Here is a 16,817-nt window from a genome sequence, read left to right as displayed (position 1 = left end):
GTTGCAATACCACGAGCAGAGACCAATCTAATTAAAGCCACTTTGCCAAGTCTCATTAATAATTATTAGCAATACTATTTTATTTAATATAAAATGAAATTTGAGATGTAAAAAAAAAAAAAAAAAAAAAAACATTTCATTTCATTATTACCCAATTGAGATATCAAGCTGGGTTTTAAAATAAGAGAAAAAGAAAAAAGGATGACAATAAGTTTGTCACTATGTTACCAAAAAAGAAAAGAAGAAACGCTCGCCAAAATTGAAGACTAATAATACATAACACGCGTAGTAGAGAATCCCATGTCGTTTTTGTCCTAATATAAGTCGTGCGGCTTATCATCTACACGTGTGTTTAGCCATGCACTATTGCTCTTTGCCCCTTCGCCACATTTCTACCATCTTTTACTATCTTGGCCCTTCATACGCTGCCGCTTTGTCCAGTGCAAATTTGCAAAGTACGGCTTCCGCTAAATTTATATACTTTTTCACTATAGGATTGGTAAAAGTTACATTCACGCTTAGGCTTAGATTTTACTCATATTGTTATATTACCATATATATATATATTAATTTGGAATTAAAAAAAAAATTAATAGTTCCAACCATATTTGTCAATTGCATTATACATACACTCATTAATTTTAAAAATAAATTTATTAATTAAAGATAAAAAATTATTTTTTATGATAAAATTGCTAAAATTGGCCAACAAAAAAAGGGCACGGAGTTGATGAATGGAAGAGAATTGCTTTCTGCTTAGGCTAACAACTGTCTTAAAGAGGTAACAAATGTGCTCCCAATGGCTGCAGAGAAGCACTAACCATTGTCCAGGTCACACCGTAAGATGTCCGTTACCGTTAGATGAAAGGTCAGATATATGGAGTTTAAATGTAACTCATGATGGTTAGCTTTTAACTCAACAAAATAGTTGAACTTCATTGCTCTATAAATGCCATTCTTTATCTCCATCTCTTTCACTACTGCACTTGAAACTCCTCTTTCTCTTATATAAACATAAATACATTTATTCTTTATTTTCTTTCTTCATATTTTCCTTCTCTGCTCTTGTAATTATAAATAAATTCTTCTGTATTACGAAGAAATTCAATTGTGTACTATATATATACATGATATTTACAATCTTTCTTTGTCTATAAAACCCTACGAGAAGGGTTTTTTTATGTGCATGCAATTTGAATAATCAAACCCCTTTTCTTTTCTCTTCAAAATACACAGTAAAATGTTGACCGGAATCAATCCCACTGATTACACTAAATTCTACGATTTCGGCGATTATGCATTCTCAGGGCTAAATGTAACACCACCTCATTACGATAACATCCACGATGCCATCTACGGCTCCGATGAGTTCCGCATGTACGCTTACAAGATCAAACGGTGCACCAGGACTCGCAGCCACGACTGGACGGAGTGCCCCTACGCCCATCGCGGAGAGAAAGCGACTCGTCGAGACCCGCGAAAGGTTCCTTACGTAGCCATCGCTTGCCCTGGGTTTCGAAACGGGAAATGTCATAAAGGTGACACGTGCGAATACGCACATGGCGTTTTTGAGTACTGGCTGCACCCTGCACGTTACCGTACACGTGCATGCAATGCGGGGCGTTTTTGCCAGCGTAAGGTTTGTTTCTTTGCTCACACGCCGGAGCAGCTCCGATCGGAGAAGAAGTATGCGTGTCCTTTTGTATACAGGGCGAGAATGAACGGAGGGAGTGAGGAGGGTTCGACGTCATCGGGTATTAGGATGGATGAGTTGCTGAATAGTTTGAGGAATTGGAATATTGTGGATGAAGAGAAGAAAGGCGGCGGAGGAATTGAGGAATCGGAAGGTGAATTGGCTCATCTTGATTGGATTTCTGAATTGGTTAAGTGATCTTCATTTTGTGTAATTTTTGAAACTATGTTTAAATTAAATATTTAATTAGTAATTACTACTGTGATTATATATATGTTATTGTTAAGAGGAATCGGAGTATTATATTTTATTTTATATATATATATATATATATATATATATATATATGACCTTCGCTATTAGATTAATGTGTGACTCATTTTTAATTATATATAAATATATACATATTTAACCTTAGAATCTGATTAATTACATATTAGAATAAGTAATATTATTATTATTATTATTTTTTTTTTTTTTGAAAAGAATTATTATTATTATTATTATTACTATTGAGAATCACTTTTTGGCTGTCTGGTGATCTAGTGGGCTTGGGCCACAAATGGGGTTTAACTCAAGAACTGAACAGAAAATTATTTTTACAATATACTTTCCTGTGCTAATCGATTCAGGAATTATAATCAAATGCTTAACAGAAAAATACTTGTAAGAAATCACTAATCAAACAGCTTATTAAGCTTGGAAGGCCTACATTTTCCAATGTAAAGCATATGGTAAGAATAAGATCTACGTCTTCCCAATCAACAGAGCCCCAATTAAAAGGCGGAGCAGGCACAGTCCGGAGACACAGTCTGTGTTTATGAGCTAGTAACCTTTTGTGAGCGAAGACAGAGTAAAATTTAAATAACGCAGTACTTTGTTTTTGTCTAAACTTGGAAGCCGTATGGACAGAGGGCAAAGCTGTGTCGGAGAATTTAGGAAATTGCCTTGTCAAGTATTTGCTCCCTTGACTTATAATTCCAGCTTCGGCTGGGCGCCTGGATAATAAAGCTGACACAGATGAACCAGGTGAATAATCCTGAAATAGAAAATAAATAGATGTGTTTTTTTTGTACTTTTTATTATGTTTAAGTAACTCAGATTCTGACAAACAACCTGTAAATTTAGTTCAAAGTCAGAAGAAAACTGAACTTTTCTGGTCATTCTCGAAACGCAGCAATAGTTTTCCTTGTTTTCCTGCTCGTTCAGGAAGTCAAAATATAACTGAACTTTCCTGCTTATTCTTTCTGATCTATAGGAAGAGCATGCCCTTCTTATCTGCTGGTGGCGGAACTCTTCCAATACTTGTACTAAACCCGATCCATGGCTCCAGACCAGACCCTCCAATGGTACAATACTTGTACTAAACCCGATCCATGGCCCACTCATGGACCATTTGGTTTCTTTCCCACGAACCCAAATCAATATTATTAATATTATCTTCCAAATTTTAGACACTAATTGTGGATTATAAAATATGTTGCTTTGATGAATTTAAAATTGACAATAATATTAAGAGCTCAATCGTACATCGACTTGAAGAATTTAAAGATAATATTTTTTTATCAAAAATCTGAAAGGCACACGCTCCATTATAATTTTTAAACTTTAAAATATTTTGAATATTTTTATCAAAAGCCTAATATTTATGTTGGAACTTCAGTTCTGATAAAAGAGACTAATATTGTTGGACATGGGTTCACTGGCAGCAGCCCAATCATAAATCTATTCACTTTGGCAATGGACAAACTTCATCACAAACCGAAACATGATAGGATAGTGTTATACAGAAGCCGATAAAGAAAAATTTAACCTTTATTCATCTTTTCAAATGATTTCAATTTTTTTCCCCTCTACGTCCGCATATGCATATAACAAGTGTCATTTATAATTGCCACGCACCAAGACACGTGCCTCCTCCTCTTGTTCTTAAGATACACTCCAATTAATGGGAACTAATTATTAATTAAAACCAAAAAGTATGGAAACATCAAATTCATCAACAAACAAAGTAAGACTTGATTACAGAGACCTTCAACACATGACAAGAAAATTATTTTAGACAGCTCTCAAAAGAGGGAAGACCCGTTAACAAATTACATAGAAGAAACAAAAAGATTTAAGCGAAAAAAGAAATACACCAGACAAGCAATGGCCTTCCATGTTAATTAAAGGACTCATATATTTTTATATATATATCAAAGCCATTTTATGTTCTCTGCATCAACCACCAAAACCCACTTCTCTTTTAAGTCTGTTGACCTGTTACATGCTGTCCAAACTGCTCAGCTCTGTCCTTCATCTCTCTTGCCTTTCCCGCCAACTTTAAGCGTGCCTGGTCCAGACTTTCTGCTCCTGGTGGATGCTTTCCAGTAACATACCTGCAATTCATGTCTCCAATGTCAAACATTGTCTTTTTAATATTATGCGTTGAAAGAAATGAAAGGAAGTAGGCAAATTTCTTTAAACCTATAAATCCAGGACAAGACAGAAATGGCAGCGACGCCAAAACCGCCTGAGGCTAAAAACCCTGTGATTATCAAACAAACTGTGATAACCGCAGGAACAAGAACCGGACTGAATATGACCAGCAATGGAGTGGCTACGGTCAGTGCAATGACCGTACCAGCAAGGGTCAAACCGGAGAGAACTAGAAGAGATCCACCGGCAGTGACTGCAGTGGCTGCCTTCACTACTTGGTGGGATCGTGGCTGTTGGCCAACATGCTGCGACTGTGGGTGCTCCGCCATTGACGCGATCGAAGCACAGAGTAAATTCAATGGAGGTTTACGATCAGTGATATTTGATATACGGTTGTAGGTGATTGAGTTGTGAAATTACGGTGAAATTTATAGGAGGAAAGGAGAGATTGGGTCCCAAGAAGGATGGCACGTGTTGAAGAAAGAAGGGGTACGTGTTGAGGAGGTTTTCATGCAAGGGTTGCATGCAACGAAATGGATCTGTTTTAGGACACGTTTGTTTTTGTCTATTTTGAAGTTGTTGTAACAAAAACGATAAATGATGAGACAAAATTGAACAGTCAGGCATTGGCATTGCACCACAGTCACAATACACGGGGCGAATTGCATTTTACATAACTTTTAGGCTACGCTTGGTGCTCATCCACCATATCCTTATCATTTTTTCAATTTTATTTATTTATTTATTTTAATTTCAAGGTGAGTCCATATCTTCAATGTAATGATCCTATCAACAGTTGAATAACATCTCGACGAATACAACTTTGCGTTACTATTTTTAATTAAGTTCATTTTCATACAAGTGTATCAAAAAATATAAATAAATATATCTTATAATTTGCACATGTCAAGTTATTACTATAATATTTATTTATTTGCATGTGACATTTTATCTATGAAATGAAATACTCTTTTCTTTTATTCATGAAACATCTTGAAAGCTCTGCTGCTTCTCTTAATATGGGCCGACCTTGCATATATAGACGGCCCAAGCCTCAAGTTCTTTTTCCTATTTTTGGCTCTCAATTAATATTGTATTTAGATAAATCCTTTGATTAATAACTGGTATAATTACAAGATTAGTTAATTAGAATACATACTTTCGCCTTTACGCTTTACACATAGGGTAGGGATTAATCATTACAGAAAGGCTCATTTTTCTCATTCTCACTGAAAACTAATTAATAGAAACATTAGTTGGTATTAATCATTGATAATCACACTTTAATGTAAAAAACACCATTGGGTAATTTTATCTCCACTGTAAAGAAGTCAACCACTAACAAAAATGGACCGTCAAGAGCTCAATTTTCCACTAATTGTTTATTCCTTTCATATTTAATCATATCCATAATCCTTTAATTAAGCATGATTAACAGGATACGAGAATCACCATTGTGTTTGTCGAATATCATTAATAAAATTAAAATGGCTAATCATCCCTCTGTTATTACGGTTTTAATGAATATTATTATGGTTGATTAGGTAAACATTAATTAGTTCTCTTCTGTGTTAAGCTTAAGCATATGAATTTATACCAATCAACTAACCCAATTTAAAATAATAATAATGAAAAGATATATCTTCTTGGAATAAGGTAGGGAATTCATTAACCCCAAAAAAGAAAAAAAAAAAAAAGTATAGTTTGAAATTAAATTATTGAATGATTCTATTATATCTCCTTTAACCCCAAAAAAGAATAAAAAAAAAAAAGGTATTATTTTACTTTATAATAGAGAGGGGACCGTGTTCAATGTGTAACCCACTAATTATCCAGCAAATTACTACTAATTAAACTGTCTTTCCAAAATAAAATGAACTAATAATTAATGCATATCTGTTTTCAATTATTTTAAATAAATATCTTATAAAAGTTTAAAAAATAAGGATACAGATGAGCCATGTGATTTGGAAATTAGATTCTATGCTTGCTTGGATTGGATTATTTAACCAAAAACATAGTTATATATATATAAAAGAAAGAATTAAGTAATGTCAATTAAGGGTGGGTGGATCCAAATTTTCAAACAAATGATAGGCAGGTGAAGTTAGGACAAATAGTTCAGGTCCAGAGTGTGGTGGGTAGACATTCCATTAGTTATTAATCTTTATTTTTTTTTTTTTACATATATATTTAATTTATAATAGTCTCTTCATAAAATACATAAAGCTATTGTGAAAAAAAAAAAAATGTTGCTTGATTTCTATTTATATGTGGTAAAACTATTGGGAAATTTTTGATATTTAAGCATTTCGTCAACAAATAAAACTCATTTTCACTTGACTTTAGTGAAATAGAAGAAAAAAAAAAATTCCTTTGATATGGATTCCTTTCTAAGTCTAAAACAATTTTTTTGTTTTTTTCCATTCTTGATCTATGACTTGATTAAAAAGACATAGCTAACTAGGTCAATAGTTCATAAAGACTTTTGCCATAAAAATATCAAAAAAATCTACAACTTAAAGGTATATCAGCTAATAGTAAATATGATAAAGAAGGAAAAAGAGAGTAACGTTTGCTTTTCTTTTCTTTAATACATACATACATATATATATATATATATATATTAGATGATGGATGTGCATAAGCTGACATGAACGAGCATTCCATCTCGTTAACAATTTGTTATTATTAGTTGTCCAATGATCAAACTGTAATTTTTTAGGCTAATTTTTATTATTTATTTATTAGAAAAAAGCTCAATCCCCAAATAACACTGTACACTTAATTTCATCCCACTTTATCTATCAAATTTACTATTTAAAAGAAAAAAAAAAAAAGTGTTTTTTAATTAATAATATAGGATAGAAATTTGAAGATCAAGACCGAACTTAGTAAAAACAGATTAACCATTCAAATTAATGACTTCATGATTGTGTATATATGACTAATCTCAATAATGCTGGTCAATATCTCAGTGTGCATGCATCCATTGACATAGAAGAAGAAGAAGATGATGATGATGGCGACGACGACGACGACGACGACTAAAAAAACTCATTCTGTTCAGTATTCACACGCGATACATCCAAACAAGGCACAGCAAGTCAACAACCCAAACTTAAAAGTAATTAATTGACCAATAATTGTTCGCCAACTGGCATCGGTCCCACATGAAACACAACATTGTGTCTTTTTTCCTCCCTCTCCGGCTCCAACTCATTAGCTTCATCACCGGCCATAATTTTCCTTCGCTTAGCCGACGCGGCAATCTCTGTCTCACTGCGTTTACTGGTGATTCTCACCGGTTCAGGCTCATTTGACCCAATCTTGTGTGGAAAATTTAGCAGAGCCCTCGAGCCACGCATCCTAAAAGCCGCTCTATCGTAAGCCAAAGCAGCTTCCTCCGCCGTCTCGTAAGTCCCGAGCCATACTCTGGCACCATTTTTAGCCGGATCCCTTATCTCAGCAGCGAACTTACCCCACGGCCTCTGTCTTACTCCTCTGTAATGCCTTCCTTTGGAAACCTTCTGATTTTGCTTTTTTAATAAATCAGTACCCTGGCTTCTATTTTCGAGAATAGGAGTACTCTCAAGTAATGCTATATTTGAAGCAGCTTCTTGAACGAAGCTAGCCGGCTCCACCTCATCCGTCGGTTCAGTTTTAACAGCAGTCGTGGGTGTTGCAGAGGCAGGGGAGGACGTAAAATCTAACGGAGACCAACCGGAACAAACGGCATCGCTGAGGAAGTTGTATATGACCATATCTTCAGAGTCGTCGACTTTTAACGGCAAGTCGCCCCAGTTGTCCGTTAAGCAAGGAAAGAGACTGCTATAAGTTGAAGTGGGAGTAGAGCAATGGGACAAATTAGAATCGGATATGATGGCTTCATTCATTTTTAAGAGAGGGAAATTGACAAGATGCAGGAAGAACAGAGGTAGGATAGGATGGAATACGTTCAGAGGAAAATATTTATATATATAGTACAAAGAAATTAGTAGTAATTAAATTTTAAACTGTAAATAGTAACCGTCTTCCGGACATTGTGCGTAACTTCACTGTCACAAGTGGGCAAATTGAGGAGCTGTATCCTATATCTCATCTCATAGTGGTAGATATTGTTAGAGGGTGACGTCACCAGCTTGTGTAAGCCACTCGCCATGATCGTGAGACTGACGGCATTTGAAAACGAATAATACTATTTCTATTCGGTTAATTATAAAATCATTTTAATTTTTCAATAAAATATTTAATTCCTAGAAAAAATAAATATTAATTAATGACATTAATTTTTTATAATTAAAAAGAGACAAAATTTAGTAAAAATATCTAGACCACGATAAAATTAAAATAAAATAATACTATTTTGATTTTCTAAAAATGTTATTTATATCACCAATATTTAGAAAATGATTTCTGTAAATCAAAAATTTCAATTCACAAAAACATACTTATGGCGATTATAGTTATAAATTCTGACAAGATGATAATTTATAACCTTTAGTAAGATAAGCAGTGAAAAAACGACAGTGTTTTATTCCTTTTTAAAATTCAATGCTTTTTCAAAACGACTGTGTTTTATTGTTGTAGGGTTTTCAATTAGTGATCTAGCTAGCATTAGAGCTTATAAGTTCCAGATCTAAGTATTAATTTATGGGAGTAAAATTATCACATGGAAATTGTTTAATGGGATTAGTTGAAAATTAATTAATTATTATAAACAAAATGAAATTTTTTTTATTTTTATTATGAATATACTTTTTTTGTTATTATTGAAAAAGAAAAAAAATTATAATAATCGATCAAGGTGTCTTTTATCACAATATAAATTAATCATTATAATAACGAGAATCCAACGTGCTTTCTATTTCAAATATACAATGAAAATTTTCTTCTCTTACTCAAGATTTAAAATTCAGAACTCCAAATAAAAAGTCTTACGTTTCCTATATATTTCAATAGTATAATTTTGCATCTCAATACATAATGAAATTAATTACCATCCGCCACGTAGTTTATTTGCCCTAAAATGAGGAATTGTTGAGATCAGAAACAGTGAGTTGATGAGTAATGGTCAAATATTCAAAATGTTGAACTTGAAATTGAACAGTAGGTCCTGAGTTTGACTCGACGATCTAATGCTTTTTTTTTTTTCCTTTGGAAATATGATCCTGATGCTGAGGGTGCTGTGCTGACTAGTTAAGTGCCGCAACTTTTACACCTTCGTGGCCATTTTTGACTCTTCGTAGCCATTTAAGATTTAACTTTTGATTTCTTACATAATACGTTTGCCATTTTCTTGGAATTCAAATTGCAGTCATTTGGGCCTCTGATACTCCTTATTACTACTGTTGTAAATGAAACCGTTGCTCTATTACCTTGTAGGTATGTGGTATGGAAGTGAAACCTTCCGATATTTATAACTCCAGGTTTCAAACTCTTGTATATTTGCTCTTATTTAACTGTCTCTCAATGATATTATTATTACTAGTAAAAACATATATTATGTTTCATAGCTTAGTATAAACAAACAATCTATATTAGAGAAATTTATTACAAGGTTTCAGATTTGGTTATTAATTTGAAATATTAAAAAGAACATTATAAAAGTATTGAAAAAAAAAAAACAACTATAAGAGTCGTAATTTCGTAATTCGACATGCATACATTACGTATGATTCCTCTCTTTTAATTCTCTGCACGCAAAGATAAATGAATTAATTAATAAGCGCTGTAAGTAAGAAAGCCGATCAGCTCAATCCAACACATCTGCCAAATGTCAGCCCGTCGTTATCAAAGGATGTTGTTTATCTTTTTATTAAGCAATGATTTTGATTTTAAAATTTTAAATGTCATTTTCGACACGTCATGACAAAAAACAAATCCATCAATCAAATTAAAGAAGTTAATACAAAAAACCAAAAAGGGGCCACGTTCATTCCATCTGATCGATCTGAGGTGGCCAGTGGGGGAGCAGCGGAAGCAAGTTGGTGATGCTAGTTGATTGATCATATCAGATCAGATGAGCCTTCCTCTTCCTCCATGTCCGTGCAAGGCAAGTTCGTTCGTTTTGCTTTGGAAAGTTTCATTCTTAAAAAGTTACTGTCTTTTCAAGAGACAGAAATGTCAAAAGTCAATCCACATGGTTTTTGAAAACGAATTTTCAGAGACAGAGTCGCAGATTTTGGTTATTTTTCTCAAATACTTTCATGTCATACTCATATGGTACTTGGGCTGTAGATTTTTATCTCCCAGAGGGTATATCCTTGATTTTATTTATTTTTGATTCTTCTAATTAACTCTAATTTATCTAGATTGATTGGCTGGCACCTAATTAATAAGACATCTTTAATTTTATAGAAATGAATTAAACAATCATTAATGGACAGCAGCCTTATCAAAAATTTTAACTGAACTTTTACTATATCTATTTTGAATATTATTATAAAATTTATATAAGAACGCAGTGCGATAATTTTCATATTCAAAAATTGAATATTTTGCTATAAAAATTTTCACATTAATAGTGGATTTGTCGTATTTAATGCTTTTTCAAAGTTTTGGATACATTGAGCTGATTTGTAGATTTTTATATTCAACCTATTGTCGGCTATAATTATTCAAAAGATATTTTATTTTATTTGAATTATTTAGTTAGAGAAAAATGAATGGTATTGGTTATATAGACAAGACAGCTAAACGTTGAGCAAGTCCCAATTGAAGGTCAGGTATATGTCATTAACTTAATTTAACTAATAAGTTGTCGTTTAATCTTTGTTTTTCATCTCAGCTCTTTTATTTCTGCTATCTCTCTTCAGAATCATAAATAAATTTAATTTATTTTTATTTTATTTTAGTAGTATATTAGAAGAGGAGAATTCCAAGTTGAATGAAAGCAATGCTTTGTTTTGGGAATTGCAGTAATGTGGGTTAAGTCATAGTCATAGTCATAGATTAGCTAAGACACCTGTACAGGACAGCCATTTTTAAAATAAACCTTCCCAAACTCTTCACGGCTTTCTCGATCAGAACAGTCACCTACAATTCTGCCCGTGATATGCATAATAAGTTTCAAATGAATAGGAGATTTTTTTTTTTTTTTTTTTTTTAACCTCGCAGATCTTCCTGTTCGTTGAAAGTGCAGCATACAGTATACCCCTGTTTCCATGAACTTTCCAGATTGTACAGTATTCAAACTTCACTTACAGAGATATGAAATCTTAATCACTTTGGTGACAAGAATTCAAAATAAATGCATCACCTATGTGAATTGTATGCCTCGTTTTAGAACTCGAAAACCAAATCTTTTTAGGTTAAGGAAGAATGATTGAATTGCATTCTTTTGTCATAAATGTTAATTAATTCACTCTTTCATCTTTCTACTGAATCAAAAGCTGAATTGACAAAAATATACAAATGTTCAAGAAAGCCAATGATAATAGATGACTTTATCGAATTGGAATAATAAATAATTGAGGGTACCCTTTGAAATCCAAGTCCAACATATCTGCACTCTACACTCTCTCTTTTCTTTGTCAATAAAGATATGCAAAATAAAAGAAAGAAGAAAAAGGAAAATTTTTAAAATACTAAAAATGCCCTTGTTGGTCAAAGAGTCAATATGTGTGACTTTGTAGGTTGATCTTGTAAATATTAGATGCATGTAACAAAGGAAATGGAAATTTATATTAATAATTTAACAAAAATTTTAAAATCAAAAGACCCATTTGTTGCGTCAAGAACGTAAAAATTATTAAATCAACCAAATTTATTTAAAGAACATTTTGTACAAATTACAAGTGGAAAATGACATTCATCTCCTTGTCGTATGACCAGACGCATCCCTTAATTTCTTGTATACTTGGAATTTCAGGGGCTACCACTTAGCGCCAATCAAAGCATGTCTTAGTGATTTAAAATTCTTTTAAATTTATTCTTTATGAACTAAGCTTTAGCTTTTCTAATGAAAAATAATTTAATTATATACAAGAAAACTTTAAACATTGAACTAATTATGGGGCTAAATGTAATTATTTTTCTAATTTAGAGTGTACATATCTTCTTAATTGTTCTTTGAAGTAGAAAATAAAAGCCCAATAAGAAGGGGAAAGAGGGACGAAGATCACAAATCGAAAACTGGATTTACGTTAAATCAATAGAAATCCTAAAATAATATTATAGTTAAGCTGTCTGTCTGTTCTAACCCGAACCCTGCAGGAAGCAGAAGCTGTGAATTTGGACCCTCCAGTCTCCGCCACGACAATAAAAATCCACTAAAAAACAAAACAAGAAAAAGGGTATCTTTTTATATTTTAACTTTCCACTACAGGAGTTGCGAAATGATGCTTCCTCTCACCATCCGAGAACCTCACTCGAAACGCTACCGCTTCCTTATTTCTCCTCTTATATATATGCACACGTCCTAACTCTCTCTTTTCCACTCATAAAAATACCTTCTTTTCTTATCCCCTTTCTTTCAGACTTCAGTTTCAGTTTCTTTCTTGCCAGTAAACTCTCCTATTACTGCTGAAAACAAAAGAACCTCCTCTCATGGCGTCTCCCAATGAAGCTTCAGCTTTAGATCAAATTAGGCAACATCTCCTCAGTACTGACTGTGCTTCCTTTGATAGTTTCATCTCCACTAGTAATAATTTCTTTCTCAAATCTGAAATTCAAGATTTTGATTACTTGCTACCAAATCAAACTCTCAACTTGGAATTCAAGTCCCAGCAGGTAGTTCAAAATTCCAACAATTCCCCCAAATCTTCCACTTTGAGTCAGAGGAAACCCGCTATGAGTAAAATATCGATTCCTCCTCCGGCAACTATGAACGTGATGCCAGTACCAGTGGTGGCAGTAGCTGCTGAAAATAACAGGTCTTCTGATCATTCTAGTGAAGAAAAGCATTACAGAGGAGTTCGGCGTAGGCCATGGGGAAAATACGCAGCGGAGATTCGCGATCCTAATAAGAAAGGAGCTCGTGTTTGGCTTGGGACTTTCGATACCGCCATAGAAGCTGCAAAAGCTTATGATAATGCTGCTTTTAGGTTACGAGGAAGCAAAGCGATTCTCAATTTCCCTCTTGAAGTTGGTAATTGTAATTCAAATCCCCAGCGAGAATCTCAATTAACAGAAAACAATAACAATAACAACAAGAAAAGGAAAATTGAGGACGCAAAAAGTGAAGGAAGTAATGACAATATTAAGATGGTGAAGAGAGAAAATCCATCGCCGGCAGCAGCGACGGATCCATTAACGCCGTCGAGTTGGAAAGGATTTTGGGATGGGGAAGTTACTGGGATATTTAGTGTGCCACCGTTATCGCCGTTATCCCCACACCCTACCATGGGATATTCACAGCTGATGGTCGTCTGAGCAAGAAGAAGTTTGTTTGGATATTACAGTACTAAATGAGGAATGATCATCTGAAGGCGAAAAAGTCTGAGATGACGTAGAGATTTAGGAAATTTAGGGCAGTGAGCTGTTTTTTATATGGTGTGTATAATTAGGGTAGTGAAGCAGTAGTAAGCAACAAGCAAAATATACATAGTTGCTTTGCTTTTGTTGAAACATATATATATTATATATATTAAAGATTTCCAGATTGTATTTGTTCTTTCATTTCATTCATCTAAATCTTAAACCTATGAGTTTACAACATCATTGGAGAGATTGTTAGGGATTTAAATTGCCTCTATAAGTCAATTTACTCAAAATGAAATTGAATCAACCCAATTCAATTCGTGTACTATCCAATTTTAAATTCAGACTGCACGAATAGAATTTTCAAAAACCATACTTGATTGGTTAGTTGCTAATTAAAAAACATAAACCAGCGCCATCATCCTAATATAATAATTATTTGGGTTTAAATTATATATTAGTTTCAGTATATAATACAAAGAATTAACCAACCAATAAAATTTAAGAACTTAATTTTATATTATGAAATAGTTAAAGGCTGCTTGTTGGTATGGAAATTAGTTAATAATTTTTAATTACATAGTAATTCTTCTTAATTATACAAGTACTTAGCTCACAAAATGGAAGATAAGATTCAACTTTAACAAATATTTTAATAAATCTAATTTAGTAAATCTTCTTATATATGAAATTAAGCATTTAATTTGGAGATTGCTGGCTCTTGGTTATCGATAAAGATACAATTTTTATGAAATGGGTACTTGAATTACATAACGGAGTAAGTACTCTTCACAAACCTTCCCCTATCTACTTGCTAAGAGAAACAAATTAGATGCAGCACGGACATGGTCTTATGTCAATAATTTTAGAACAAGTTGCTTAAAAGGAAACTGCTTCCTGTCTTTTCAAATTAGTTAAGCTAAAAGAGAAAAACAAGTGTAATAGATATTTGCCTCCCTTTGCACAAACTTACAATATCTTCAATAACAACGTTTTCCTATGTATATAAAAAAATTTCCTTTTTTTTAGTTGGAAGGTCCAATGGATTATAAAATATAAGTGGTAATAATTTCTATAACGTGTAGGATTTGAATTCAAAACATCTCTCATAAAATGTGAGAAAATAAAATAAATACCGCTTGATTAACCGTAATTATAAATTATAAAGCCCATTAACCGGTATTAGAGACCATAAAAAAAAAGATATAAATTATATTAAAGTCATTACATCACCCCAATAGGGTAGAAGATCATTTGCCTCTATAATGACATTTATTTGTATTATAAATTGTAATTCAAAGGATTTGAATACCATTTTTATATAAAAACGTTGTTATATCAATTCATTTGTTTTATAGGTATATGTATGCTCTGTAAGGTGGGGGCACATGACCCCGTGAGTGGCAAGTGGCAGCGACGAGGAACCACATGTTGAAAAATCATCTCAACTGATATCCCATGTTTTTAAACTTTCTAAGGCTCCATCATCAAAGATAAGTTTTTTTTGACTGTGCCCTTTTTCTAAGTGCATGAATGGATGGCTCTGTTGGCACAAATTCGTACCAAACCATAGGAGCTTTTGGATCTGGTGCTGACTTGTCAAGGGAAACAATTGCATGTGGACCCCATATATAATTGCAAGGTTGCAACATATGGGCCCTACCTACGTTACACATGTTAATTATAACAAAACAATTACAAACAACAACTCCACTGTGGACATGTAATGTAATAGATGCAGTTAGCACAAGTTGTGGCTATATGCGTATCGTGGCACAAACCAAACGCTCAACTTCAAAAATTTAACCAAAAATAAATAAATAAATAAAGGGAAAAGATTTAATAATCTGTAGCATTAATGGAAATGGATAAGGCCATCTCATTTCCAGCTGCAAAACCAGGGTTAAAACCGTGTGCATGTTTATATATATCTACAGATATTTACAATCTTGATCAGATGATGAGTGAGTCCCACATCAAATTGCTACTAGTATTTGGTTAATATAAATTCCTGCTTTCTTGCTTCAACAAACTCATCGTATATCCATTTTCTTTAAGTTCTGAAAATGGCAACTCCCCAAGAATCCTCTGCTCTTGAGCTTATTAGACAACATCTTCTTGGAGACTTCACTTCTACTGATGTCTTTATTAGTAATCTTGATTCTCATATTTCTTCTCTTGTCCACAATCTCCAACCCGTTAAACTTGAAACCCAAGATGAATCTTTATCTGGGTCTGAATCCAACTCCTCTGTTTCCGACTCGTTTCAATATACCCACGAATTTGTTGACTTAAAATCTCAAGAGTATTCAGGTTCTGGTTCGGTAAAGCGGTCTTCGACACCTAAAGCCAAACCGGCTGATGATGATGAGAAGAAGCATTATAGAGGGGTACGGAGAAGGCCTTGGGGCAAGTTTGCAGCGGAGATCCGTGACCCGAGCAGGAAGGGCAGTCGGGTTTGGTTAGGAACATTTGACACTGATATAGATGCTGCAAAAGCTTACGACTGTGCGGCGTTCAGAATGAGAGGCAGAAAAGCAATCCTTAATTTTCCGCTGGAGGCTGGACGGGCTGATCCGCCAGCAAATACTGGCAGGAAGAGAAGGAGAGTCAAGAGAGAGGATGTTCCGCCGGAATCTGGTGACTTGTCACCGGTTAGTTGGGATTCCGGTTGTGTGGGAGGGGAAGGGGAGGGAGTTTTTTTTTATGAAGAGCAACCGTCACCGTTATTTTGCTGAAGTGTTAGTGTATGATTGGTGTAGAGTTTAAAAAGGGCCCCATATCGAACCTGCCCCACTTAACGCCAATAAATCGCTTGTACAGTATGTTAATATATGTATTGACTATTGAGGAAGATGTTAATATTAAGACCTTTATTTAAAGTAAATTGAGTGCATTAAATAATTTCTCTTTTTATTCTGACTTTCATGGCATTTATTATTTATTTATTTTTTTAAAGAAGCAAAAGCACTGAAAAAAAAAACCAATCACATCACACATTATACAAATTGCATTTTAAATTTTAAATATTTTATATTCAAATTCAGTTTAAAAGAAAAAGAAAAAGGAAAAAAAGTTTATAATAAATTGGCTACTAATCAATTTGAAAGTCCACATTGAATTACCAAGCTAAAATAATGTTTGACCTTTGGAAAAGAATTAAAGCATGTGAGGCAAATTCTCATACATCTCTTACATATTTCTTATTTCGAAAAGTATATAATGAAAATTCTTGCTTGAATCTTGACTTGTTTTTTAGTTGCTACTGGTTTTTCTTTGC

At 33.5% G+C, this 16,817-nt stretch overlaps 5 protein-coding genes across 5 annotated transcripts; 3 read left to right on the top strand and 2 right to left on the bottom strand.

Annotated features, from left to right (window-relative positions):
• The first annotated feature begins 1,015 nt into the window (after window positions 1-1,015).
• PEI1 (Zinc finger C-x8-C-x5-C-x3-H type family protein) lies at window positions 1,016-1,985 on the top strand. The gene has a single exon (XM_012235379.4). The coding sequence runs from the start codon at window positions 1,241-1,243 to the stop codon at window positions 1,889-1,891; it is 651 nt and encodes a 216-aa protein (XP_012090769.1). The 5' UTR covers window positions 1,016-1,240; the 3' UTR covers window positions 1,892-1,985.
• Window positions 1,986-3,659: 1,674 nt separating this feature from the next.
• Window positions 3,660-4,515, bottom strand: LOC105648656 (oleosin 1-like). Its single transcript, NM_001308684.1, is given in 2 exon segments — window positions 3,660-4,074; window positions 4,163-4,515. Coding segments are annotated over 2 exon segments (414 nt in total). The 5' UTR covers window positions 4,444-4,515; the 3' UTR covers window positions 3,660-3,941.
• A 2,647-nt stretch (window positions 4,516-7,162) lies between these two features.
• On the bottom strand, window positions 7,163-8,072 carry LOC105648655 (ethylene-responsive transcription factor 2). The gene has a single exon (XM_012235116.4). It carries the CDS (start codon window positions 8,008-8,010, stop codon window positions 7,246-7,248), a length of 765 nt encoding a protein of 254 aa, XP_012090506.1. The 5' UTR covers window positions 8,011-8,072; the 3' UTR covers window positions 7,163-7,245.
• A 4,480-nt stretch (window positions 8,073-12,552) lies between these two features.
• On the top strand, window positions 12,553-13,716 carry ERF5 (ethylene-responsive transcription factor ERF105-like). Its single transcript, NM_001308682.1, is given in 1 exon segment — window positions 12,553-13,716. A coding segment is annotated over 1 exon segment (825 nt). The 5' UTR covers window positions 12,553-12,664; the 3' UTR covers window positions 13,490-13,716.
• A 1,720-nt stretch (window positions 13,717-15,436) lies between these two features.
• LOC105648652 (ethylene-responsive transcription factor ERF106) lies at window positions 15,437-16,441 on the top strand. The gene has a single exon (XM_012235114.4). The coding sequence runs from the start codon at window positions 15,604-15,606 to the stop codon at window positions 16,273-16,275; it is 672 nt and encodes a 223-aa protein (XP_012090504.1). The 5' UTR covers window positions 15,437-15,603; the 3' UTR covers window positions 16,276-16,441.
• The last annotated feature ends 376 nt before the right edge of the window (window positions 16,442-16,817 follow it).

This window comes from Jatropha curcas, chromosome 10 (assembly GCF_041381405.1).
Source record: "Jatropha curcas cultivar XTBG-Jc1 chromosome 10, XTBG_Jcur_1.0, whole genome shotgun sequence".
Taxonomy (NCBI): Eukaryota; Viridiplantae; Streptophyta; class Magnoliopsida; order Malpighiales; family Euphorbiaceae; genus Jatropha; species Jatropha curcas.
This window is presented reverse-complemented; position numbering and strand designations above follow the sequence as displayed.

What these genes read in the sequence shown, in the direction of transcription:
- LOC105648655 (XM_012235116.4), bottom strand. Translation starts at nt 8,010, where the DNA reads ATGAATGAAGCCATCATATCCGATTCTAATTTGTCCCATTGCTCTACT.
- LOC105648652 (XM_012235114.4), top strand. Translation starts at nt 15,604, where the DNA reads ATGGCAACTCCCCAAGAATCCTCTGCTCTTGAGCTTATTAGACAACAT.
- PEI1 (XM_012235379.4), top strand. Translation starts at nt 1,241, where the DNA reads ATGTTGACCGGAATCAATCCCACTGATTACACTAAATTCTACGATTTC.